This window comes from Mirounga angustirostris, unplaced genomic scaffold (genome assembly GCF_029215605.1).
Source record: "Mirounga angustirostris isolate CCGP_5_RB_7025 unplaced genomic scaffold, mMirAng1.0.hap1 SCAF_10, whole genome shotgun sequence".
Classification (NCBI taxonomy): domain Eukaryota; kingdom Metazoa; phylum Chordata; class Mammalia; order Carnivora; family Phocidae; genus Mirounga; species Mirounga angustirostris.
This window is the reverse complement of record NW_026991718.1, coordinates 87136746-87161752: the sequence shown is the minus strand read 5'-3', so window position 1 is coordinate 87161752 and position 25007 is coordinate 87136746. Positions and strand designations below refer to the sequence as shown.

The following is a 25007-nucleotide window of genomic DNA, read 5'->3' as shown; positions in this document are numbered from 1 at the left end:
CGTGGGGCAGGGTGGGTAGGCAGATGGTGGTGAGCAGACACCAGAGGAGGTCAGCAGATGTTAGTGAGCGACATCACAACTGGTGAGTTAATGGGAAATGCACCCCCTCGCCCCTCCATGCAGGGAAGACGGTGTGTGATGGGCAACCAAGTTGTAGGCCTGTTGTGCCTGGAAGGGGCCTGTTCTTGGTGCTCACTGACCTCTGCTGACAGCCTGACTGTCAGGACCGGCTCAGGGCACAAACACAGCCTCTGACCCCAGTGTGGGGCTCACACCGCAGGGGACAAGCTTTGCACCTGTCACAATAGAGGCAGGGCCATAAGAACATACCACAGGGACGTCATGGGGCCGGGGCCGGAGAGGGCCTCTGTGAGCCACAGGCCGGCCTGTTAGGTGCGGGGCCGAGGGTCGGCCGGGTGAGGGAGGTGTAGAGGCCTGCCCGGCAAAAGCTGGGAGAAGCAAGCTCGGCGTGCTTGAAAAACTGGGAAGAGAGGAAAGGCTGGAGGAGGGACAAGGGGCAAGCACCCAAGGGCTGCAGAGCCAGGCAGTTCATGGCTCCCTGGGCCACCATGCGGGTTCTGGTCTTTACCTTGAGGGCAGAGAGAGGCCCTGGAAAGTGGTGGGAGAAAGGCGGAGGTGAGACCAGACCCATGTCTTACAGGGGCACCATGACGTGGCAGAGCAACCAGCCCGAGCCACAGGCCCAGGGAAGCAAGTGTTTCCAAGGGGAAGCCGCGTCCTCAGCCACACTGACTGCTGCTGACCAAGGCCAAGGAAGCTGAAGGGCAGGAGGATCCCTTCAATACGGGGATGCGGGCATGCCCAGCATGCTTGTAGAGCGGGTGGTTGTCGCTGTTGGATGACCAAGGTGGTTCATGCTCCCTGACCCCGCTTCCCAGGACACACAAATGACATGGGTCTGGTAGGACTCACATTCTCTGCAGCCGAAACCAAGAGGCGGACGCTTAACCAACTGAGCCACCCAGGCGCCTCCCTGCTTTTTAAAGGTTTTTCATCATTTTAATATCAAGTGACTATGGTTTTCTGATACATTTTCAAAGTAATATAGAAAGAATAACGGCTCAATTATTTGAGGTCTGTTTTAAGATCACACTGGTTGATGGTGATTCCATGCTTCCCTGGACTGTACCCATGCCATCTTTGTGGCGATGCCAGGAGCGGACAAGAGAGGACCCTGGGGATGACCCTTCAGATCGGCCACCAGGCGACTGTTGGCAGCAGTACGTGGGCAGAGGGCAATCAGCTGGGCACCAGGAGCCACAGGGACACATGTAACTGGCTTAGACGGAGGCCAAAGCCATGACCCTGCTTTCATCAGGATTCCTCCTGTCCAAATAAACTCTCCTGAAACAGCCAACCAGTCCAAACCACTGACCCAGTGTGGGGCCTGCTCGGAGTCTTCTATACCTATAAGGTGGCCTGCCTGGGGGACTCTACTCCCCAGTGTCCTTGAGCAGGTCGAGCCTCAATCCAGCAGGAGGCAACAATGTATGTGGCCAGGGGAGACAGAGAAGATTGATTTCCATCTGCCAGGCAGGGGTGGGGGGCGGGAGGCTGGCTGAGACGGTGGGCTGGGCCCGAGCTTGTGGCATTAGGGCTCCAGACCCCATCTTCGCTGGCATCTGCCAACTCCCGGGGACCAAACATAGGACGCTCCATGTGGCAAAGTGTCAGGAGGCTCAGGGAGGACTAGGGGGTTGCCTGGGCACATGGAGCCACCTGAGACACAGGACTGCACCTAAATAAAGCCAGAGGGGAGGGGCCTTCTGACAGCTTTGCTGGAAACCTGGCCTCCCGTTGGAACTTGGTGTGTCTAATGCTAGAAAGCAAATATGTGAGACTGCATAGCAAACCATTACTTGGAGTTGCAGAGGAGCAGCAGAGAGAGATCACACTTGTGAAAACGTTTTTCTCAAAGGTCAAGATGGAGAGTATCGAGGACTAATGCTCAACAGAGTGTGTGTTCCTGTCTTGCTCCTCTGTGCAATGCAATGCAGAGCCCAAGGCAACAGGCCTTTCATGGCGTCTGCTGAGTGGTGGCTACGCCAGGCCGGGCTCTGTCCTTACGGACATAAAACCCAAAAAGTGTGACTTTCTGATCAAGATGGGGTTTCCATCCATCCTACTCTGAATCAGATCTTCATTTTTGTTACTATCAGTAGGAGCTGATAAGAAATGTTGCTGGGGCCAAGGGGTAGATGGGTGAACCCCGCTGACTGCTGAGCTGTGGACAACTGAGGACCACACACCCAGCAGAGCAGAATGTAACAGATGAGATCTTGGGGCCTCTTGAGGAGCCCCAAGAGGCAGCTGGGCTGCTGCTACCTGCTGGCAGGTATCAGAGCAAGAAGGGGCTCTCCTTTAAGTGATTTTGATTAAAAATTCATGAGCACAGTGCATCCCACTGGTTTCCCTATCATCAGCATGCTGCCAGGGCCTGGGAGGCATGCTACACCCTTAAGAAATTGCTCCTAGAACACATGGGACAAGCGAAGTTTACTTTGAGACCAATTTAATGCAACACAAGGGTGTCTTGTGCCTCTTGCCCTCCAGCTCTGACCACGCTGGATGGGGCTTTCTGGGCCTTGGGACTGAGGCTTGTTTCCTCCTAGCCAAGAGCCACATTGCTGATACTGCTTTGATTTTTAATGGCTTAATTTTAAATGATTCTGGGCCTTAAGGGATTAGTGAAGCCTTGGCAGGAGTGAGAGAAATCAGGCAGGGGTAAAAATAAGGAAGGAGAATCAGCTACAGCCGCTTTCAGATAAAAATAATTGGGAGTGCACCCCTCGAAAAGACGTTCTCCCTGTCTTGGGGGTCAGCAGGTGGACATCTCTGCCCTGACTTCAAAGTCCAGCCCAGTCCTGTGCACCAGGGAGCGGCGCCACTGGTCTGTCACAAGGAAGGTGTGTGGCTCTGATGAAACAGGTTCACGTCATATTCCTCTTGGGTGACTCTAGAACGGACACAAGCTGGGGTTCGGCCCAGGCAGGTGAGTGCACCCTGATCTGGGGGAGCCAGCCAACACCGACAGGATCCTTGGAGCCCCTGAACCTACAGAATGAGTAACTCCAGTAAGCCCTTTGGGCCTAATGTTCAGCTGTGGACAGGAGCCAAGTATGTGCGGGGTCAGCTGGCTGGGTCACAGGTCCGAGATGATGCCCCCATCAGATGGAACTGACCACAGTGTGAGCAAGCATCAGGACACCATGCCAAGGAGCCCCGTGATGCTGTTCCCTGGAGCCACGCACACCCACTGCCCTCCGAGGACACTTGCTGCTGGGAGGCCGGGGGGGCAGGCAGGCTATGTAATCCCACAGATGAGGCAAGCTTGCCCCTTCCAGGCCTCCTTTTCCTACCTATAAAAGACAGACCCCCCGGGACAGCACGGGTGAGTGGCTCAAACACCCCTGGAGCGGAGAGTCAATAAAACCTGGACTATTGCTTCTCGTGGTGCCCTGAACATCTTCCCGTGGTATTCCGGCCCCTGCTGGCTGGGAGCCCAGCCTAGTTTCTGGCTGCTGTGCTGCGGCCGTGGACCCCCAATTCTAAGTTGTCAAGTTGTTACCAGACACCTGAGGCCTAGAGCTGCATTTTAATGGGGCCCCTGAGCAGTACTGGAAAGTGAGCTATTTATTTTCCTGTCAGGACTAGGAAGAGGGGTCTGTAGTTGGCAGGTTGTATGGGCGCTCCAAGTCGCTTTCCTGGACACACTGGCACAGACTAAGACCCTGAGAAAAACATCTCCACGTTTTAATTTTTAATATGAGTCCAGAAAACACTGTCACCACCCCAAGGAGCAGTGAAATGAGCATGTTTTATTCATCACACGCTACCACTCTGGAACACGGAGTGTAAATCAGACTTTTAGGAACATGCTTCCTAAAGAAAACTTTAGAATGAAACATTTATGGCCTGATTCTCCTGCTTGGCTCCAAAAAGAACTGCAAACAGCTTGCAGGGCCAGAGGGCCCAGAGGTGACTTCCCCTCTCCGGCCCTGGCCCAGGGGACTCAGGCTGGGGAGGCCCAGCAGGGCCAGGCAGGGGGTGTGGGCTGGATGAGCTCACCCTGGCAGCTTGGGGTCAGGGCTAAGCAGCCTGAACAAGACGGTCTGTCCCAGGAGAGGGAGCGGACTATGCTTTATACCCATATAACCACTGCTCTCTTGTGGGCACTCGGGAAAGCTGCCTGGCTGCCTAGGATGGAGGCCTCAAGGAGGCCTCAATTCACCTCAAATGCTGCCCCCTGCCCGTTCTCCTCTCGGCAGGAGCTCAGATTTGCTCACCAGCATCTGACTCCAGCATCTAAGCTGCTGACTCCAGGGCTGGGTGTACTGGCCCCTCACTTCGTCTCTGTGGTCTGCTCAGGGGTCAACAGACTCACCCTCAGCTCAAATCTGGCTGCCTGCTGCTTTTGTGAATGAAGTTTTAATGGCACCCAACCACACCCATCCATTTGCTGCTTTGGCTCACAAGGGCAGTAGCTGTGACAGAGACCATATTGCCCACGAAGTCTAAAATATTTATTACCTGGCCCTTTACTGAAAAGTTCGCAAACCCCTGCTCCAGGTGGGGTAGGATGAACCTCCAGCTTCTGCTCTTATCTTACTGCGCCAGTATTTGGGATCAAAAAGCCACAGCTGTGCCAAAATCTTCACAGGGCATCCCCGGAACGTTCTTAAGGGAAAAGGCCAAAAAAGGTGGACAGGATATGGGAGAATAGTATCCAGAACATGGCTCCAGTTTAGGGAATGAAAATCAGCTTGCTTGATGGTCTTTAGCTGTAGGAAGGTGCTAGCAGCCCCTGTAGACAGAGCAGCTCCTTTCTTCTTTCCCTGTGTGAGTCCATAAGACCCAAGGCATCTTTATCTGGCTTTGCACAAAATATACATTAGTCATATCCTAATGACCTGTCTATTCTGCCTTCAAACAAAAGGTGCCTCCCATACAGTGAGAGGCTGCAGGAGGGATGGGCTTTGAGAAGCTCTTCTGTTCAACTCTAATTCAGTGTGCCTTTCCATCCATCCATGCCTCTGCGAGCCCCCTGCATAGAGGCTCTGTGCCAGGCACCGAGGTGCAAAAGCAGACCTGTGTTAGTGAAGCTCACAGGCTGTGGTGCTATTATGAGAGTTGGTGGCTATCCCGGCCCGGCTGTGCAAACTCAGGGGACAGGAAGTAGGGCTGGTCAGGGGAGACGGCAGGAGTCTCCCACCCCTCACTGGGTCTAGACAATGCCTGGGGGCGAGGTGTGCTCTGGGAAGTGGCTGGGGCTGGCCAGGGCAGTGGGTGAAGTAGCTAGGAGATCAGGGGGGAGGTGGGAAGTTTCTGAACATCCTCATGGTCCTTCTGCCGAGAAACCATGTGCCTTCGCACCAGAGCCTTGAGAGGACATGGAAGACCCTGAAGGAAGCCGACCTCAGTGATCCTTGGTGCCCGTTTTTGCCTCCTTTCCTCTCGTTCCCTTCCAGAAGCAATGTTGCCCTCCCTCCTCTTGAGCTCATCTGTGGTACTTCCTACTTTCCATGGCATGGGTCTATGTTCCGGTCTCCTGGTGGGCTGGGTGGGTCCTAGAGGCTGGGGTCCATGATGAACCCCTCTTTGTACCTGCCATGGGCTGCTGCTGTACCAAAAGTTCACCAAACTTGATGGGATGGACTGAGGGAATCAGCAGCTTGCCTGCATTCCTGGACCAGCACATGCCCACCCAGAGCTCCTGGGCACTCACCAGGTGCCAAGGGGACCCTGCTATGTCCCTTCCTCATCCACCAGTGGATGGCCTGAGGCATAGACAGAAACTGTGGATACGGTTCCTGTCTTGTCATAGCAGCAAGAGAAACCTGGTTGGCACCTGAGACCATAATGAAAAGCCTGGCAGCTGATGAAAACAGCCAGACCATGGTTCTCCGTCCCCACCTTGAAGGCACAGCTGGTAAGTCATGGACACAGCAATTCTCAGATTTGCAAAAGAAAGCTCACCTCACACAAGGTCCTTAGGATGAGATTTTTTTATTCATCCCATGTTCACTTGTTACTGTTTTTTTTTGGCTCCTTCAAGAGGCATGGAGTTAAATGTGTAACTTTCTGAAAATGCTAACAGTAAGCAGCAGTTCTTGGCCCTGTAGGGGAGTGCTGGGGCTGGGGGCTGCTAGGTTCATCCGCTCAGAGGGCGTCCTGTGGCAGAGCTAAGACCCAGCCAGCAAGAGCATCTGCGCACAGCGCCTCGTGCCAGCCCCTCTGATGGCCCGGGGTGGGGGAGGGGCGGGGGGCATCTTAAAGATGCCCTGGAGGCTTCCAAGTAGAGTTCTCCTAATGACTTCTCAGATGCAGGAAGTCACTCGAGGGGTGTTCCCTTCTGATGTTGTCCCTGCTCAATTTCAAATGCTTCCCCGTCCATGGATTTCAAAGGGCATTTTCCTAATCTCTGGGGTTTCTGTTTGCTTATGAGATGTTGATTTGTAAGCCATCCGGCTGATGCTGAGAAACACTCGGGGTCTGGGGAAGGCGCCTGTTCCTGGCTGGACGGGGTCTGCCTGCGTGAGATCCTGGCCCTGCACAGACAGAGCCGGCTGGGGAGCGCTCGGCCCCCCAGAGCCCGCATGTGCTGGCAGGCAGTCCAACAGCACTAGCCCCAGAACGTCGGCTTCGGGGCTTCAGGGTCGTTGTCATTTTCTGCGGATGGCAGTCTGCCTCTCAAGCTTCCTAGGCTCCGCGTCAATGTCTGCCAACAGATGTGGAGGTTCTGGGGCAGTGGTGTCATGGGGGCTGTCCTCCGCTCCTCCTCACAGGCAGATGCCGTCTCCCCACCCCCTGCAAGGAGAGAGGGGCCCCTGCCACAGTGACGAGACAGTCCAGACCAGAGGTCAGCAAGCGTTTTCCGTACAAGGCCAGAAAATAAATATCTTAGGCGTTGTGAGTCATACAATCTCTGTCACAACTACACAGCTCCGCAGGTGATGTATAAATGAGCAGGGGTGACTGTCTGCTGGTGTCTGGGAAGAGGGAGCTGTGGGTCAGAGCCCTGGGCTGCCCGAGGTGGTCACGCAGAGTGGGTGAGAAGGAAGCCTCTGAGGGTGTGGGGCTGCTTGTCACTGTAGCATAACCTGGCTCCCACTGGCCGGTACAGGGCACCCCAGAGCTGCACGAACCCACAGACGTTCCTCGGGCGGTCTGCTGCTGACTTCAGCCATTCACTTGGTTTCTTGTTTGGTTTATGAGGGAATGGTTCTAAAGTGTAAGTAATCACCTCTTAATCTGATCCAATGATCTCTATAAGCAAATAATTGGATTTTAAAAATTAGAGTCAGCCTGAATAGCCTCCTCTTTGTCCTCTCCTCTGATAATCCTCCCTCCTCCAGCAGAAAGGAGACATGTTGAGTGCTGCTTCATTATTCATGAGGAACTGAGCTGACCCTCTGACCTCTCCAAATGGCAGGGAGAAATAATTCATAAGGGTGCAAATGTGAGCAGGGCAGGCCATCTGAGGCTCGGCTGACCATGCACCCCCGGGAGCCCCTTAGCTTGTCACCTTGCAGCTGTCCCCTCTCTGCAGCCCTCAGGGAGCCATTAACAGTGGGGAGGCCCTGGGGCATTTCTGGCATCACGTTAAGTGTGCAAGACGGCTCAGTCCGCAGTGCAGCGGACACAGACCCCATGCCCGCCCTAGAAGAAATCAAATGGGTATGAACTCTGCTCCAGGCCAGGTGCCAGGATACAGAAGTGACTGATACCCAGTTCCTGCCTTGAAAGACGTGAAGTTCAGGGGAGTGGCCAGATACACAAATGACAAAGGCCACACCTTCCATGATAAATGTATGGAAAAAGTCCTGCAGGCACAGAGGAAATGAGGGAATGAATCTGGTTGGTGGAAAGCTACAGAGGGGAAGTGACCGCTTCAGATGGCTGCTTTCAAGGGTGAGCAGGAATTTCCCATACAGGGCTGTGTCTGTGTGTCATGAGCAGGCAACACAGACAGGCGGAGCACAGGCAGCAGTCTTGGTGAGGGGTGAGCCCGAGGTCAGGCCAGCCAGTGCGGGAGTGGACAGTGACTGGGGGGGAGGCTGGAAAGACAACCTGGGGCTAAGTCTGAAGGGCTCTGCAGGCCAAGCTAAGGAACCTGGACTTTAGCCTAAGGCAACACAGAGTCTCCAGAAGCATTTGTGGGAAGATCAGCCTTATTACAGATGGGATTCCAGAGGGAACCCCAGAAGCAGGGAGTTAGGAATCAGTTGATGTGTGTTGGTGAGGGCACAGAGCAGCCTGAACCAAGGCAAGGTGGGTGCCATGGAGAGAGGGCCGCCATGGATGTGGCTAGGACTGCTGGGCTTGACTGATAGCCACGTACCTCTCCACATGCCCCAGCCCCCTGCAGGAAAGTTGGGGCTGAGTAGCCAGTTCTTCTCTCAGTAACCTGAGAGGAGAAGCAATGAGTATTGTCTCAAGGCCGAGGCAGTTTAATGCCAAGGGCCTCCTCTGTGCCCCTCTTCCTGCTGAAGGCCATGTGCTGTAGACGGCAGAGTTACAAGAAGAAGGAGGCCGACATCATGAGCACGCCATTCAGGAGGGCCGCCTGACCCACGGCAGCGGCGCGTGATGAACGCTCCCTGTGTTCAACTGTAATGGTGTCAGGAGCTGTTTGTGACAGAAGATGATCTGCCTCATCCTGACTAATGACATGGGAGAAATGCTTGGGAACTAGAGCTGACACCTGGTTGGATGGCAGAGGGGACGGGGAGAGCAGAGTTGGGAAGATACAGGGTCTTAGCTTTGGGAATTTGGGTAAGATGGAATGAAGAAGAGGAAGGAGGTTTGAGGACAGACATGGATTGAAATGAAGTACATCTCCAGGGGAAGCTGTCAGGCAGCAGGAGGAAAGAATGGATAGTTCAGTAAGGTGTGGGCAGGCAGAGTTTAGACAGTTTAGGGTTCAGGTGTTGGTTAGATGAGAACCCTGGGGGTAGGCCTACGACAGAAAGAAAAGGCCAGGGGAGCCCTGATGTTCATGTGGGACCTGGAGGAAGAGGGTCCCGTGCTGGGGCAAGAGAAGTGCTCAGAACCTGGAGAAGGGTCCCAGAAGCAAAGGGAGGAGAGGCTCAGGAGGGGAGTCTTGCCCACAGCATCCAAAGCTACTGGATGTCAAGAAGGAGGACATGGAGCAGGGACACAGGACCTGCTGGTGGCCTTGGCCGGCTGGGGGTGGGCAGCAGGGGAGGGGTTAGCCACTGGGACTGCAGAGCTCAGTGCGTCCACTGTGAGAAGGGAGAAGCATGTTCCCGGAAGAGGGACGAATGAGTGGAATTTGGAGGAGATAGCCACGCTCCTTCCCTGGACAGTTTTGCCATACTTATTCCACAGGTCAGTCTGGGAATCTGAGGCCTATGGGCTTGTTATTTAGGTCATTCTCTTGTTTGGGGTCCAGAGGAAGCATCTGTGGCAGGGGGCCATCCATCCTATGCAAGGTCCCACGATGAGTTTTTGCTGGACATAAGGAGCCCACATTTCCTGAATAGGAATTAACCACAGTGGTCTTGGATGATTGAAGGCAGGAGGAAATAAACACACTACTAGTAATAATAATGAAAAAAAAATAAGAGTAAGAAAGGCCTCCAATGGCAGTACTGAGAGAAGACAAGCAGGAGGGAGAAGGGCCGACTCCCTTGCGCCTGCCCTGACGTGGCCACAGCCTGGCTGCGCACCTCCAGGAGGGACAGCAGGGCCGGGCAGGGGCAGCCGCCTGGCCACCTTCCTCCTGGTTCCTGCTTGCTGTGCCTCATGCCTGTGCCCCTAGCTCAGCCAGAACTAATCCTGGGGCTGATTCTAGAGCCTTCAGGTTCCCACATGGTGTGCTGAAACCTCATGAGAAGGCTGTGTCTGAAAGCACACTCCACGGTGAGAACAGTGCATGGATTCCAGAACCTCCCAGGTTCCCCACCCTCCTGGCAAACTCCAGACCAGGGAAGGACATGGAGTTAGTGCCTTTGAACTTCAGGCCAAAATCAAAACCTTCTTCCTGTTCTGCTTGAGGACGCCTGCTCTGGGCCTGGGCTAAGCCTACATGACTGCAGGTTTCTCCTCTTCTTTTCCTCTTGGCCTCCTCTGCCTGTCAGGGCTAGCATCAAAAGAGCCTCAGCTGCAAGCCTCTTTTTGCAAAGGGCCAGAGAGTGCATACTTCAGTTCTGTGTTGTTTCTTCCTGTCCTTTTCCTAGCCATCTTCCTTCCTTCCTTTTAGAAAACAACGCTTAAAAACATGCAAATTGTTCTTAGTGCCAGAGCCATAGGGAAAACCGCCCCACTGGGTGCAGTTGGCCAGCCTCGGGCCCAGCGCAGTGTCCTGGCTGCACAGCTGACCCACCTGGAGAGCTTTAAAGAGCTCCAATGGTGACAGGACCCTTTTCTGGACCTCTCTCCCCCCAGCACAGGAGGACGCACCCCGGCCTATTGCTGTGGCAGCATGCTGGGCCCAAGTCTCAGCTTTGAGAGGGGAGGCAAGTACCTCAAGCCTCAGGGAGCCGCTGCCTCTCTGGCTGGTGCATCAGAATGAGGCAGCAGGTGGAAGCAGACCTAAGCCCGCCTGGACTGGGAGCCCAGTGTGGCTCCCAGGGCCCGCTGACCGTTACACAGCATCCCTGCACACGGGCCTGGCTAGTACAGCGTGCCCGCCCTCCCTCTCTGACTCGGGTTTTGCTGATGGGATGGGCCCTGGGGATGGAAGGTTTTAAAAGCCTCCCCTGGTGGCACAACACACACCAAATAGGAACCAGGCAGCTGGGTCCACAGCGCTGTCCTGCAGCGATGCCCCATGCCCCCTTCACATCTCCTCCCTTGTTGCCCTGGGAGCAGGGACCGGCCCTTCCCTGCTTCCGGGCCTCTGGTACCCGGCACTGGTCCCGTACAGAGAGGACCACATTGCATTTCTATACAAAACTCCACACACCATCCCAGAAATGTTCTGGGATGACCAGCTGTCCTGCTGTGCCCAAACTGTCCCATTTTTAGCACTTAAGTCCCCTGTGCCCAGGGAATCCCTCAGTGCCAGGTGGGATGGGACACTGGTCACCGTACATGGACTCAGGGCCCAAGTCTAGGCCTGGCCTGTGGCGCAGCCTGGAGCGTGAGGGAAGGGCAGCGGCCGGTGTCTGAGGGCCCAGGTCTAGGCCTGGCCTGTGCACAGCCTGCAGTGTGAGGGAAGGGCAGCGGCCAGTGTCTGAGGACCCAGGTCTAGGCCTGGCCTGTGGTGCAGCCTGGAGCGTGAGGGAAGGGCAGCGGCCGTTATCTGAGGTACCAGCGCTTCTCGCTCTGCACAGCGGGCCGGGAGGCTCTCAAGGCCCCAGACCCAGGCCCCACCCCAGACCAGCCACCTCGGCGTTGTGGGGCCAGAGCTGTGCAGGGGGGATGTTCCAACCTCCAGGTGACAGTGACATGCCGCCAAGGCTGGAACTTACTGCACTGGATTCCAGGCAGGGTCCTTGGATTTCCCTGGTGGGTGCACGAGGCCAGGGACCACACACGGCCTGGCCTGGTTGTTGCTGGGGACAGACCAGTGAGAGGCTGACAGTCAGGAGCGGATGTGGGCTCACGGGGATGCTCATGGAGCCCCGGCTTCCTTGACGGGAGGTGAGGTGTGGCTGCAGGCGGCGTCCGTGCCACCCACCCCCTCAGCTATCTGTGGCCTTCCAGCACCGCTAGGGGCCAGCACAGTGCACGGCACAGGGAGAGTCTGGGAGCAGAGCAGTGGCCAGAATGCACAAGGCCCGAGGCCCTGGGTGTCGTATCTGACACACTGGGGCTGGTGATTCGCTCCCTCATTCCCTGACAGCAGAGAGAACAGCCAACTGAGAAGAGGCCAGCCCGGGCTCACATTTCACCCTCCCAGCAACTACACAGGTGTTCCATAGAATAGACGAGAAAACTGAGGCTCTGGGAGAAGAGCTGGGAGAGCATTTCTAGGGTCGAGAGGTACCAGGCAGTGTTGCACCTGGCTGTTAATGGCAGCTCTCCTGGCTCAGAGAGGTTCAGCAACAGCCCTAAGGTGCACAGCCAGTGTGCGGAGGAGCCCAGCCCTCCACCTGAGATACTGCCCTAGCCTGCACGTCACCAGGCCCCAGACTAAAAGAGAAAGGGAAGGAGAGAGGTTGGCAGTCTTTACAGAGCACCAGCCGCTCTCTGCACGGCCTGGCAGCCAGGTTCTTTCTTCACCGCCCCAGGCCTTGAGGTCAGCCCTGTATGTTTACAGAAGAGGAAGCTGAAGCTGAAGGTTAAGTGACGTCCATGACCTGGACCCATGTCCATGCTAGTCTTGATGGGGTGCAGGGCGGACTGTCAAATGAGCACAGAACTGAGACATTACTTACACCCTCTGGGCCTCAGTTTCCTCATGTGCGCATGAAAATAATTCAACCTACTGGCTCTCCTGATGGTGGGATGTGCCAAGAAGCCCAGATGAGGGAGGTGAGATCAGTAGAGGGGAGGAGATGAGGATGGAGCAGCACTTCCAGAGGCCGTGAGAGCGAGCCACCGACTACACACACCCTGGATGCCACTCCAGGGACAGCGTGCACCCCTCGCTGTGCTCTGCGGGGACCCTGCGGCTTCAGGCTTAATGCAGCTCACTGCATTAGGTCTGAGAAGCAGGTAACAGCTACTGTGTTTTAGAGCCATTTCTATAGAAACCGCAGGCCCACACTTCCTTTCCACTTTAGAAAGGAACACAAAGGAGAGCGAGAAGAGTCAGTGATGGTGATGAGCTCCAACTCAGCTGAGGGGCTCTCTTGTCCATGCATCTCACCCCCCCAGAGCATATCACCTCACTGGTGTTGTGTACACACAGTGTGTGTGTGTGTGTGTGTGTGTGTGTCTTTGGTTCATCTTCCTCCACAGGGCTTTAGAATCAAGTCAACTGAACAAAGAGCAGCACAATCATCTCACACTGGGTGGCCCTTTCCGATCTGATCTCCTCCACGTAAGGTGCCTGTCACCATCAAAGCCTGTCTTGCAGATGGGACACAGCTGGAGCTGCTCACCCAAAGCCTGGCTGCGAGCAGGGACACGGGCCCAGCCGCCCCGTCTGCCTCCAGTGAGCTGCTCTTCCAGAGCCCACAGGCCCACTGCCACAAACTTCCTAGACAACACCGTGCAGTGTTCAACCAGGCTTCAGTAACTGCCAGTGACAACAGCTGTCCTTGTTCTCCAGAAGAAAACGCGCTGGGACCCCTGACCGAAAGACCCCTGACCCCTCTGCTCCTGTGGCCCAAGAAGCCGTGGGTATGCAGGTCAGGGCTGCACACATGCAGGCAGAACTGGCCTGCACTCATGATGACCGGCTTTGTTCATCTGACAGGGGCTAAGAGTTCACCGTGTCAGTGAAGACAGTCTGTGCCACAGCCTGGGTACACATATTGAGTCTGGAGGGGTCTGGGCGGGGGGAGCTGATGAGACACCTGCTGGGGCCAGCATTGCTCCACGCATGCCCTGGGCACCAAGAAGCCCAGGCGCTCCTGCTCTGCCAGCCTGGAGCCCATCCCCTGAGGTCAGCTTGGCACGTGGGGGCCCCCGTTTGTGGATGGAGACATGCCTGCAATGATGCTGGATTTCTCCAGGTTCAGGATCACAAAGCCCAAGTCTGTCCCCAAGCACAGCACTCTGGGACTGAGTCCCCTCCCAGCGTGCCTGGCATGGCAGGAAGGAGGATTGACACGGCACTGTGGCCACCTCCAGGACCTGCACCTGGCCCATGGCAGCAGCCCCAGGTGGTCTTCAGGTGGCCCAGAGGATGGGCGTCCCAGTGTGACATGCGAGGCCCACAAAGCTGTGCCAAGCCAGGCAAGCGGCCGGTGGGTGGCAGAGCTGGGAGTTGGTTTCTGGGTGCATTTGACCGTGGACAGCATGCTGGTGCCTGCAGGTCACGGCGTGTGGCAGCTCACCCTTATGCCACCTATTATGTGTCCCAATAATGAAGTTAACTTGGGACGGGAGATAGGTGAAAACTGCTTTGCTTGACCTCTCACCCTTTTCAATGACCCTCACGAAAGTCTAGAGCCTGGCCACAATTTTCATTTCAAGTGTAACTGCTAGAAAATGGGACCCAGGGTCCCAGTCCTCTCTAGCAATAAACTAATTCAGCACTTAAGTCCTTGTGGAACAAAGTCGGGCACAAATTAAAAAAAAAAAAAATCTGTTCCCTTCCTATGCTAGGGCCTGTCTACAGTTGACCCAGACTGCAGAGCCTGGGAACTTTGCCTCTGTTCCCTTAACTCAGGAGCAGTGGACAGGAGGGCTGAAAGCAGGTGAGGACAAGGGAGAGGCAGAGAGAACATGAGAGCCTGCATGCGCACGTGTGGAGCCCACATTATGGGGCAGGAGGAAAGGGCAAGAGGGCTCTGCTAATGTCCATTCAGAACTTCCACTGAACCCTGGGAAGCCTGAGCCTTGGACTTGTTACCCACGAATTACAGGACATAGTATGAGGGCTGTGGATCACACACTAGCCACCTTTGGCTGCTGGACTGAGAATAAGGTCCCTCCCCTTTCCTTTATCTTCCTAGTGGAATGGAACCAGTGCTATGTCTAGAAATAGAAGGTATCTGGAAAAATAATAATCAAAGTCCCAAACAAGTTCATTCCGGTTCTGAGCTCTTGTTGAAAGGAAACAAGATTAGCAAGTGTTAAGAGATGCTAAAAATATACTAGTGCTAAAAACAAACTACACCCAGACTTTCTGCAAGACACGATCTGATGCACTGAACACGCACTGAGGAAGGAGAACTTTCCAAATAAGAGCCAATGTTATTCAAAGGCTGTGTCATGGGCCATTGAGAAGCACCTCACACACCACCTAGATACCTTTGAACACCGAGTACCACTCACATGTTTGTTCTGGCAGTGACAAGACCAAGGCTTAGGGGGTCCCTGAGGCCAGGCAGGGAGAAGGAAGTCACGGTGGCCCCAAAGGGCACTGCTGCCCCATGGCCTTCCTCATGCAAGTTTGGGGACAGGATGCTGAACACACAGCTGAGGATGGGGCTCCCAGAGGCCTCCCTGTCCACACCCCGAGGATGTTACCTGGGCAGGAGCACTGCAGGACAGATGAGCCAGGTCTGCGATTCTGGCTGCGGCCCGGGGATCGCTGGAGCTGATCAAGACGGGAGCGCTGATTTCCATGGAGTGCCTGTGGCTTGTGGCTTGGGAGGACTTGTGTGTCACACTGAGCGCGGTGAAGGAGTGGCGCTTCTTGGCATTCTTCTTGCTGTCCACACGCCGCTGAAAGGCACTGACCGCCCCCGTGCTGCTTAATGTGGGTCCTGGGGGCACACTGGATGCCGCGCCAGGGTCAGAGGGCAAGGGGGCATGGCAGCCAGACGCAGCCGCTGGGCATGGCTTGTCCATCTCAATGAGCTGCTTGGCTGAGTCGTTGAGCTAGGTGAGAAAGGCAGAGGAAGGCCTTGTTAAATAGAGGTCACAGGCTCCAGCCTGCTCCCTGTGCTCACAGCCTGCGTCCCCTGTTAAACCCGACAACGTGTTCATGGTCCCGCAGATCCTCCCAACGGGGCCTCCCTGTGAATGGCGCCAGGCCCAGACACAGCAGAGGCTGCGGTGACATCTGTAGATTTTACTGAAATGGTCTCCAGGGCAGCTGTTTTTGTCTGTCCCAGGGTATCCCCAATCCCTTCCTGGGGTGCCCGTTTCTGGGGTATGAGGTGCAGACCTGCAGAGGGCATGGGACAGAAGGAGGCGGCAGGAACGCCCAGCCGTGGGCCCGCACTCGCCACGGTGACAGGCCCTGGCTTGCCTGGCACAGTTCTGGCCACGCTGGCAGGAAAAAGCAAGGCACGTGACCAGAATGCCCTTTCTGTCCCCTGGCGGGGACCATCCAACCTCCTGAGCAAGAAGCATGGATGCATCCCAGGTATGGACGGCGCCCCACGCACCCCCCTGCCTCACGCGCTGGCAGAACGCAGCCTTCCCCACACCTAGGCCGCTTCAGAGGGAGAGTCCTCGGCTGCTGGCAGAGCCCCCTGCCTGAGGCGGTCAGGGGAGAAGCAGAACTCGGGGCCCTCCTGGGATGTGCGCACACCTGCAAACCAGCTGGGGACAGAGAGGAAGCCAAATCTCAGACCCTGAAGTGCCCAGAGCTCAGGGCTGAGGGCAAGGCACAGTCCAAGGCACCGGTTTAGGGAAGGGGTGAGTAGGCAGAGAACCCTGCGGGTGGTTTGAAGCCCTCCTGGAAACGGGAGCCAGCTGTGGATGGGCAGGTCACCTGGTGCGGGAGCCACACCCATGTCCTCAGCTGAGCCGGGGAATGTGGGTTGGAGCTGTGGGCGGGAGGGGGGCGGGCAAGCCAGGAAGGGCCACGTCCCCACCTGCAGGGGAGTCTGGATTAGGAAATGTCCCTCAGGCCTGGGACGGCAGAGGAAAAACCCCAGGTTCTCACGCAGCATACACTACTAGGGCTTGCAGCTGGTGGCATCTTGATGAGTTAATGAAAATAATAATAAAAAAGGGCCCCTCTGAATTTAAGCAGTGAGAGCGGGAGAGGCTTCATCTGCACAATGCCGAGTGGATCAGACGCGCAGCGGTGCTGGCTGTCCAGCCGCCCACACACAGCCCAGGCGAGGCCACCGCGCTGTCACCATTTCCATTACAAATACCTGCCTTTCCGAGGGAGGTTTTGAAAAACTCACTGTGGGCCCCAAAATGTGTGATCTAAATCCAGGATTATTGCCTTTGAAACGTTTCTTCCAACCAGGCTCAGCTGTTTTGCTCTATTTTATGACTGTATTCCTTTGCTTCCTCAGCAGTGCTAGCTTGCAAGCAGACCAGCGGCTGTTGCCTCTCGTGGCCCTCCGTGGGGTGCTGCGAACACCCCAGGGCTGGCCTCCTGGAGCCCAGTGTTTGGCACCCATGCCACAGGGCCAAGAGGAACACAGAGAAGCAGGAAGCAACGGGGACAATGCCCTTCATTTACGGGCATCGGAGCACAGACTCCGTACTTTCTGCCATGTGCCTCCATGTGGAACATTATTACACAGACACGATGGCACCAACAGTGCCCAAGGCTGGGCGAAAACAACTCCGCTCTTCCCCAAAGCAGCCAACCTGGAGTATGAGGCACCGACAGAGCACTTCTGGAACACACGGAGCCCTGATCTGAGCCACTGCCACAGCAGCCACGGGCCCCACCGCAGCTCACCAACTGGCACGTGGCTCACCCCACACCGCTCAGTCCTCCACACAGCTCCCCGGCAGGCTGCTCATGGCCAACCACGCTGCCTCCTCCTTGATGGAGACCAGGGTGTGGGGGAAGCCCGCCTTTCTCCGCCATACCCATGGGCACTGAGAGGGACAGCCAATGAATGTCCATGAAAGATCGGTGTCTTAGCAAGCTGCGGGAGCCAGGAGGGCTGCTTCCAAGGGGTGACTCTCTGCACGTCCATCAGTGGCCTTAGAGTCCCTGACATCTCTGCAGGAGGCAAGGGACATACCAAGGAAAGACCCTCCCAATAGAGAGAGAGTTCAGTTTTATTTTCTTTACTGAACCTTTGCTTTGTGACAAGCAGCTTCTTGTTGGAGCTGTATATACATGGGATTAGCCAGTGATTTGCCACCCTCAGGTGGACAGCCCCGCCCAGGCTTCGAGCAATGCCCTGGCCCCAAACAGACCATGGGCCTGCAGAGTCCATGCTGATTGCTGCAACTCTGTGGCTGGGTCCCTGAAGTGACACTCAGTGTTGTGGGGAGCTGCCATCATCTTCCCGGCAAGCTCCGATTAGCCACGTTGCATGACGCTCAGGGCTGGGCCTGGCAGCTAGTGCTGCCAGTGCCATCCCAGTCCACATGGCCCATGACTGCAGGACACCCTCACCCACCAGCATCTGCCCGAGACAGCAGCTCCTGACTCACACCCCTCAGGTGCAGCCACGATTGCCCATTTCCTCATACTCCAAATGGGGGCAGTGTCGGCTTGCCTGCCTGCAGCCGTCCACACTGCAGGAAAACCAGATGGCTCTGCTCTCCCGCAGGCTGCAGCCCCGCCTTGTTGGCCTGGGGGAGCCTGGCCAGTTAGCCTTGGGGTCCTGGGGGGAGGGCCAAGGAGGCAGGGAACGTTGAAGTCAGCCCTCTTGTTCCTCCCACAAGCAGAACATTCTGTGAGTGGCTGCTGACTGCCAGCTATGAAGGGTGGTATGTGGTGGGGAGAATGAGTGCTTCCTGGCATTCTGCCCCAGGATTCTCCCTGCTCCCCACCAAGATGCCTGTCCAGCAATGAAAGAGCTCGGCTTCTCCCTCTGAATGTGGCTGGTCACCTAATCTGTTTCTCCACCCCACACCTAGGCATAGACGGCAACCCCCCACACACAACTGGTGATTAACTAGTGCACCCAATAACTCCCATTTTGACTGTTTTTGGACGGCAATAGAAGACATTTCCAACTTCCATACAAAATGGAAACAAAGTAGTGACACCAACATTACGTCTTGCTGGGTTTGTTCATGGATCCCGAGGACAGTCATTGGCCTGCTCCCTCCCACTCTGCGGGAAGCCCGCTGCTGCAGCCAGCCCCAAATCCAAACACTCAACCGCCACACACATATCCTCTTCCTCGGGTCCGGTGTTGCGGGTGGGACAGTACCGGTCAGTCATGGTCGCACCCTAGTCAGGGACTGTGTGTCTGCCCCTGGCTCAGGACCCTCTTCCCAGGACTCTGCCTCACCAACTTCATCAGCTCAGATGTGATCTTCCTCCACACCACTCTTCCCTCCAGCCACAGAAACATCTGGAAATGGAAGACCTGAAGGGTTTCTTCTTTCCATTGTTCAAACAGTTCCATATGAAGTCATCTTAGAGTTATTGGTGGCATCCTAGCTGCATGTGAATTTGGGGACCAGGTTAAATAAAGAAGACTCTCACCGCAGGCTCACATGGGCCCTGAGGGCCCCTTGGTGAGCTTGAGGCTAGCAAGGGATTTGGGCACTTGGCCTAGGAAAGTGCTAGAGCTGGGGGCCTGGGCAGAGCACGGTTACCCAGAAATCACCAGTTCTGGTCAAGAGGACTTTAAACTGAAGGTAATGTGGGAGGGAATTTTTAAAGAAAGAATAAGATTGGAAAACCAGGCATACAAGCTGATATCAGATATAACATGCAAGAAAGGACAATGGGTTGAGGGGTGCCCTGCAGTTCTCAAGCAAAATAACAGGGAAGCCCCTCCATCCTAACCCCGAGGTAGGGAGTACAGCCTCAACACATCCGCACCCCGGAGTGATGGGCTGGTGACGGAGACCGGAGGGAGGGAAGTATGTCTTCCCTTTCTGGGAAATCCAGGAAGCCAAAGAGGGGAGCGTGCTGGAAGCCAGATGTCAATTTAAAATGAAGGCAACCAACGGGTACACGTGTACAGCAAATACTTGCTGAGCACCTGCCATGTCCCGGGCTCTACTCTAGGTGCCGGGGGTGCTGAGGTGAACAACAGGGGATGCTCGAATAAAGCTTATACTTCCCTGTGGGGGTGAACTACTTAGGGAGCTTTGTAAAGATGCAGATTTTGGCTCAGTAGGTCTGGGATGGCACCCAAGTTTCTTCATGTCTACAAACTCCCAGGAGATACCACTATTGCTCGAGCCAGACCCTCTTTGACTAGAACATGGACGGCTTTGCAACCTCGGCTTCACAAGGAGATGCTCTCCCCACAGAATAGCCACATAACCAGAGACAGCTGCTTTTGTTGGCATTTGCCTTTAATGCACGGCTCCCACCGCAGGTGGGCTCAGTAGAGCACAGGTCACCATGCCTGGTAGTTGGCCTATTATTCCGGAGAGCTTCACAAACTCAGGAGTGGATGAAGAGTGGCCTTTACCTGCCTCAAACTTTTTTTTTATTTAAGATTTTATTTATTTATTTGACAGAGACACAGCTAGAGAGGGAACACAAGCAGGGGGAGTGGGAGAGGGAGAAGCAGGCTCCCCGCTGAGCAGGGAGCCCGATGAGGGACTCGATCCCAGGACCCTGGTACCATGACCTGAACCGAAGGCAGATGCTTAACGACTGAGCCACCCAGGTGCGCCCGCTGTGTCAAACTTTTGTCAGGAAAAATCTCAGGAGCCTCCCGCTTCACCGAGGTGGGCAGGCACAGATGGCTGACTGCATTTTGATCTGTGCCTCTTATTTGTAAAACACTCCCTTCTTTACGAGACTAGATCATCAGCAGGGGCAAGTGAGAACAGAATGATTTACTTTCAGCTCTGGCACCCCTCACCCTCCTCCTTGAAGGCTGTATCTAGAAACACAGCTCGGGCCTTCAATGAGAAAGGCTCCCAAAATGAGGGCTCTTGACCACTGACTGAGCAGGTCAAAGCAAGTGGCCTAGTGACAACCACCAGCCAAGCACAACAGAGACCCACCTTCATCACCACCAGGCTTGTCTGACCCTTATATCGACCATCCAAGGTCAACACGGCCATTTTACAGAGGAGAAAACTGAGGCTCAGAGGTAAAGTGTAAGCGTCTTGTTCCACATCACACAGTTAAAAGGTGGCACGATGGTGACTGCTCACACCCTTTCTACCACGGCTCACTGGGTGTATCATTCACTTTTTACTGCAGAGCGTGGGGATGCTTTTCTGTTCTTGCTCCATCTTTGGGTTAAAAAATTATTATAGTCACTGAGGTATATCTATGCTTTTGGCAATTAGAGGGGGTTGGGTTCATATTAGAGATTCAAACGTGGGCCTTTAAAAACCAGACCTTTTTTAGGAGTGTGAACATTATGTCAGGCAAATGCTCACCCTGGGAGGACCCCAGTTGCAGTTACCAAGGGTGGGAGGCTCTTTCTGTTCCTTTCCTTTTCATTTGAAATGGGTGGTGACCTCACAGGCCTGTTAACAATGCCAAACTTTTTTTTTTTACTGGAATGTCGAACTCTAGACATTTGTAGACTCACATGCTAACCCTCTGGACTGACATTCTCCCACTCATGGAACAAATATTTGTTGTGCACCTGCTATGGGAGAGGCTTTCTTATCTCTGAAGGGGTCCCATCTCAGAACTAAACATTGTATGAGGTGGTGGGCACATAGTGGTGTAATGGAAGCCCTCATCCCTGGCTCTCCCACACCCACCCAGCGCAGGGCCGCTACTTCTCTTCCATTCTGTTCTCCCCGCATTCCCTTCTCAAGGTGACTGGATTGGACAGGTGAGGCTGTAGTGGCCAAAGTGGACTGGTGAACTGAAGCAATTATTCAGATAATTGAGGTTTAAAACAAGAAATATCCAGCTAAGTGTAGACCTGAAATGCACAGAGAATTGCTTAATCTTAATACATACAAAGACTGAGTGCAGGCAAGGATTTTGGATGAGATGATCCTAAGAATTAATGTGCAGGGTAGGGAATGGTACTCATTTCAACATCCCATTATCGCAGACTGGACAAAGCCCCAACTCTGTCGGATGCCAGGGCACTTCCCATGAGGGGTGGACTGCACCACTGGCCCGGTCCCCGGACAAGCTTGTAGAGCGGGGCTGTTTCACACACCTCCACGGTGCTGGCGGCTCAGGGCGGGGCAGCGGGCTCCCAAGCTGTCCTGAGACAGAAGGGCAGTGTGTCCCTCCTTGGGGAGTGGGTCCCTCCACGGCAATCAGAAACTACACACCGCACTCCCTGTCCCTCAGCCTCTGCTTGAAGTTGTCGCCCCTTCCTTCTCGGGCACTCACCCCAATTACCATGGGGAATGAGACGGCCCCTTCTTTGAATTCGGCCTCTTAATAGTGGGTTGTGTTCCCTGCCTGTGCCAGCAATCACACTCTCGGTGCAGTATCAAAACCCACAAAAAGGAAGATTCCAAAAAGAGTCTGATACAAATTAAAATAAGCAAACAAAACTTCACTCATTTGTAAGAATGTGTGAAACTCAGAAAAAGGCTCATAAGCAGCAAAGAGTTATGGTTAGCACCTTAGCAGGGTGTGTCTTGTAAGCAAAGGGACCATTGATTGGAAGTTTTGAGATGAGTATAAGGACGCTGTCATAATTTTGCCTGAAGATAAAACTTAGAAGGAAAAAAAAAATGGTTGTTTTTCCACAAGGAAAGGAACACAAAGGCACGGTTTATTCTCCATTTTCTGTAAGAACCCCCGAGGGGACATCTCTCTGCCTGGAAGGTGGCAGGAGGTCAGACTGTCCCAACAGGGGGACAGACGTATGGCCCCCTCAGAGGTGCCCCAGCCCTGGAGAGTGCCCTGCCTGGGCTGTGCTTGCACATGCATTTCTGATCATCTTAGACGAGCACTGGAGGAAACGATCTCACAGAAGTCAAAGATCTTAGGTAGCTGGGAAAGGAGGAGGAGGGAACCAGAGATGTGGCTGGCACAGAATTCAGTTCAGAAGGCAGGTGGCAGCTTCCCTGCTGCTCCCAGGGCCAGGCCAGCAGGGTGACCCAGTCCAGGGCCCTGCAACCTTTACCCCAGCAGTAAAGCACTGCGGGGCATACAGCTCCAGTAAGTTACATATATTTTCTAGTGTACCACTATATTATATACATCAGAAAACACACACATAAGAGAAATTGAAACTTACAAGTCAAAAAAAAAATAATAAATTTGAAGAAAGTTCTAACAATTTCCTTTCTTTACTCACAGAGCTTTGTGCACCCTATTTTGGTGTGGGGTTTTTTTGGTTTTTGGCTTTGGTTTTTTAAAAAGATTTTATTTATTTATTTGAGAGAGAGAGAGAGACCACAAATGGGGTGGGGAGGAGCAGAGGGAGAGGGAGAAGCAGACTCCCTGCCGAGCACAGAGCCGGATGTGGGACTCGATCCCAGGATCCCGGGATCAAGACCCGAGCCTAAGGCAGACGTTTAACCTACTGAGCCACCCAGGCGTCCCATCATGCACCCTACTTTGAAGATCTCTAGCCAAGAGTAGTCGTTTTCAAACTGTCAATTTAGTGGGTCCTGACCAGTACTTTTTAAAAAATGAACCAGATTAATAAGAGAAAATACAGAATGCATCACATGTGCTAAGGGTAAAAGTAGTAGTTCCAGGACACGTTGGTTTAGTTTCATATACATACTGGTGTGTACCCTAGGTCAGGATGCAACATGCATTTCTCATCCTGAGTCACAATCTAAAAAAGGCTGAAAGCCATTGTCATCAAGGGGGAAAGAGAGACATTTCCCTGCCAAGAAATAAAGTCCTCTTTCCCCCGTCTGCTTGGGTTAAATGTGTGGTGCCGTTGGGCGCCTGGGTGACTCAGTCAGTTAAGTGTCTGACTTTGGCTCAGATCATGATCTTAGGGTCCAGGGATTGAGCCCTATGTCGGGCTCCCTGCCCAGCGCAGAGTCTGCTTGTCCCTCTCCCTCTCCCCCTGCTGCTCTCTCCATGTCTCTCTCAAATAAATAAATGAATAAATAAATAAATAAGTAAATAAATAAATAAAATCTTTTTTAAAAATGCGTGGTGCGCTGCCTGGACCTGTGGCCTGGTGCTCTCAATGAACAGCCAAACAGCCTATCTGGAGACACCCGGGGCCTCACAGTCTCCCTGACGAAGACACAGTTTTGGAAACACTTCTTACCTCTGAATGCATCCAGCCCTTTCTCGTCCCCTCTGGTGACACACATCCTTGAACATATGCACGAGCTATGCTCAGGTTAAGGCCACAAGGGAGACACTCATGGCCCCATCTGTCCTCACAGACCCTGGGTGCCTGTGCATCTGCAGTCAGGCCCTGTCCCACATGGAGCATCTCTGGGACCAACTCCCGAGAGTGGTGAACAGAACTTATGTGGCCAAGAGACCCGGGATGCTGCCCACGGCAAGCTCCCAGTGTGGCAAGGGACAGAGAAATGCTTGTGGAACACTAGCCAGGCCGTCACTGAATTGTTCTGCTGTGGCCTTAACACTCTAAGTGCTACTTCCTCACCACTTAATCATAAACAGCCGGCAACCACTTATAGAGCCTGCAGATAGCATGCATCTCCTCCCTTGTCCTCTCTGTCTCTGTCTCTCTCTTTTGAGATCTCAGGGCAACCTCTGTAGCAACACCATCAAGATCTCAGAGCTGATAGGGGCGCCTGGGTGGCTCAGTCATTAGGCGTCTGCCTTCGGCTCAGGTCATGATCCCAGGGTCCTGGGATCGAGCCGCGCATCAGGCTCCCTGCTCCGCAGGAAGCCTGCTTCTCCCTCTCCCACTCCCCCTGCTTGTGTTCCCTCTCTCGCTGTCTCTCTCTCTGTCAAATAAATAAAATCTTTAAAAAAAAAAAAAGATCTCAGAGCTGATAGAGTTTTGAAATTTAGAGCCTACTTCTTACTCTTGTAAATAATCATCTCACTTCACAGAAGGTTAATGAGCTTCGTGCTGGGCATGCAGTAGATGCTCAACAAATACCTAGTCAATGAACGGATGCAGCCAATATGTGTGTGTGTATGGAATAACATCTACTCATTGAGTATGATCTAAATAGCAGGTTCATGCTTTGACCTGTGTGCTTATCGACCCCCCTGGGAGCTGAAATTCACCCCTTGCCTTGCAGATGCCCACCCGCCGGCTAAGAGAAGCAGGCACGTTGGAGCTGGCCCTCCAGACCTTGGCCTGAGCCTCGGGTCTGAGCTCCCAGTGAGAGCCCACTCCATTCAGAATCAGTCACTCAGCGGCACCGGCTGTCACGTGTGAGCTGCACACGGCAACACGTGGCTGGGGAAGCTTTTTCACAGAAAGAACTTTCCTTAGGGATATATTCCATGGTCACAAAAGGGGTGAAAGGGTGCACCTGGGTGGCTCAGTCATTAAGCGTCTGCCTTCGGCTCAGGTCATGATCCTGGGGTCCTGGGATCGAGCGCCGTATCAGGCTCCCTGCTCGGCGGGAAGCCTGCTTCTCCCTCTCCCACTCCCCCTGCTTGTGTTCCCTCTCACTGTCTCTCCCTCTCTGTCAAATAAATAAAAAAATAAATAAAATCTTTAAAAAAATTAAAAAAAACAGAAGGGGTGTAAGAATATTCGGAGTTCATA

At 54.2% G+C, this 25007-nt stretch overlaps 1 protein-coding gene across 4 annotated transcripts in view; it reads right to left on the bottom strand.

The window, feature by feature from the left end:
• The window catches only part of SH3RF3 (SH3 domain containing ring finger 3), a 394367-nt gene that overhangs the window by 113787 nt on the left and 255573 nt on the right, over positions 1 to 25007 (bottom strand). For all 4 annotated transcript variants that reach the window (XR_010405756.1, XM_064572701.1, XM_064572700.1 and 1 more), the window contains exon 4: positions 15076 to 15429. Coding sequence is in view for 3 of the 4 variants with exons in the window: in XM_064572701.1 (XP_064428771.1) it covers positions 15076 to 15429 (354 nt within the window). In the remaining variant the exon portion in view is untranslated. The remainder of the gene's footprint in view (positions 1 to 15075; positions 15430 to 25007) is intronic.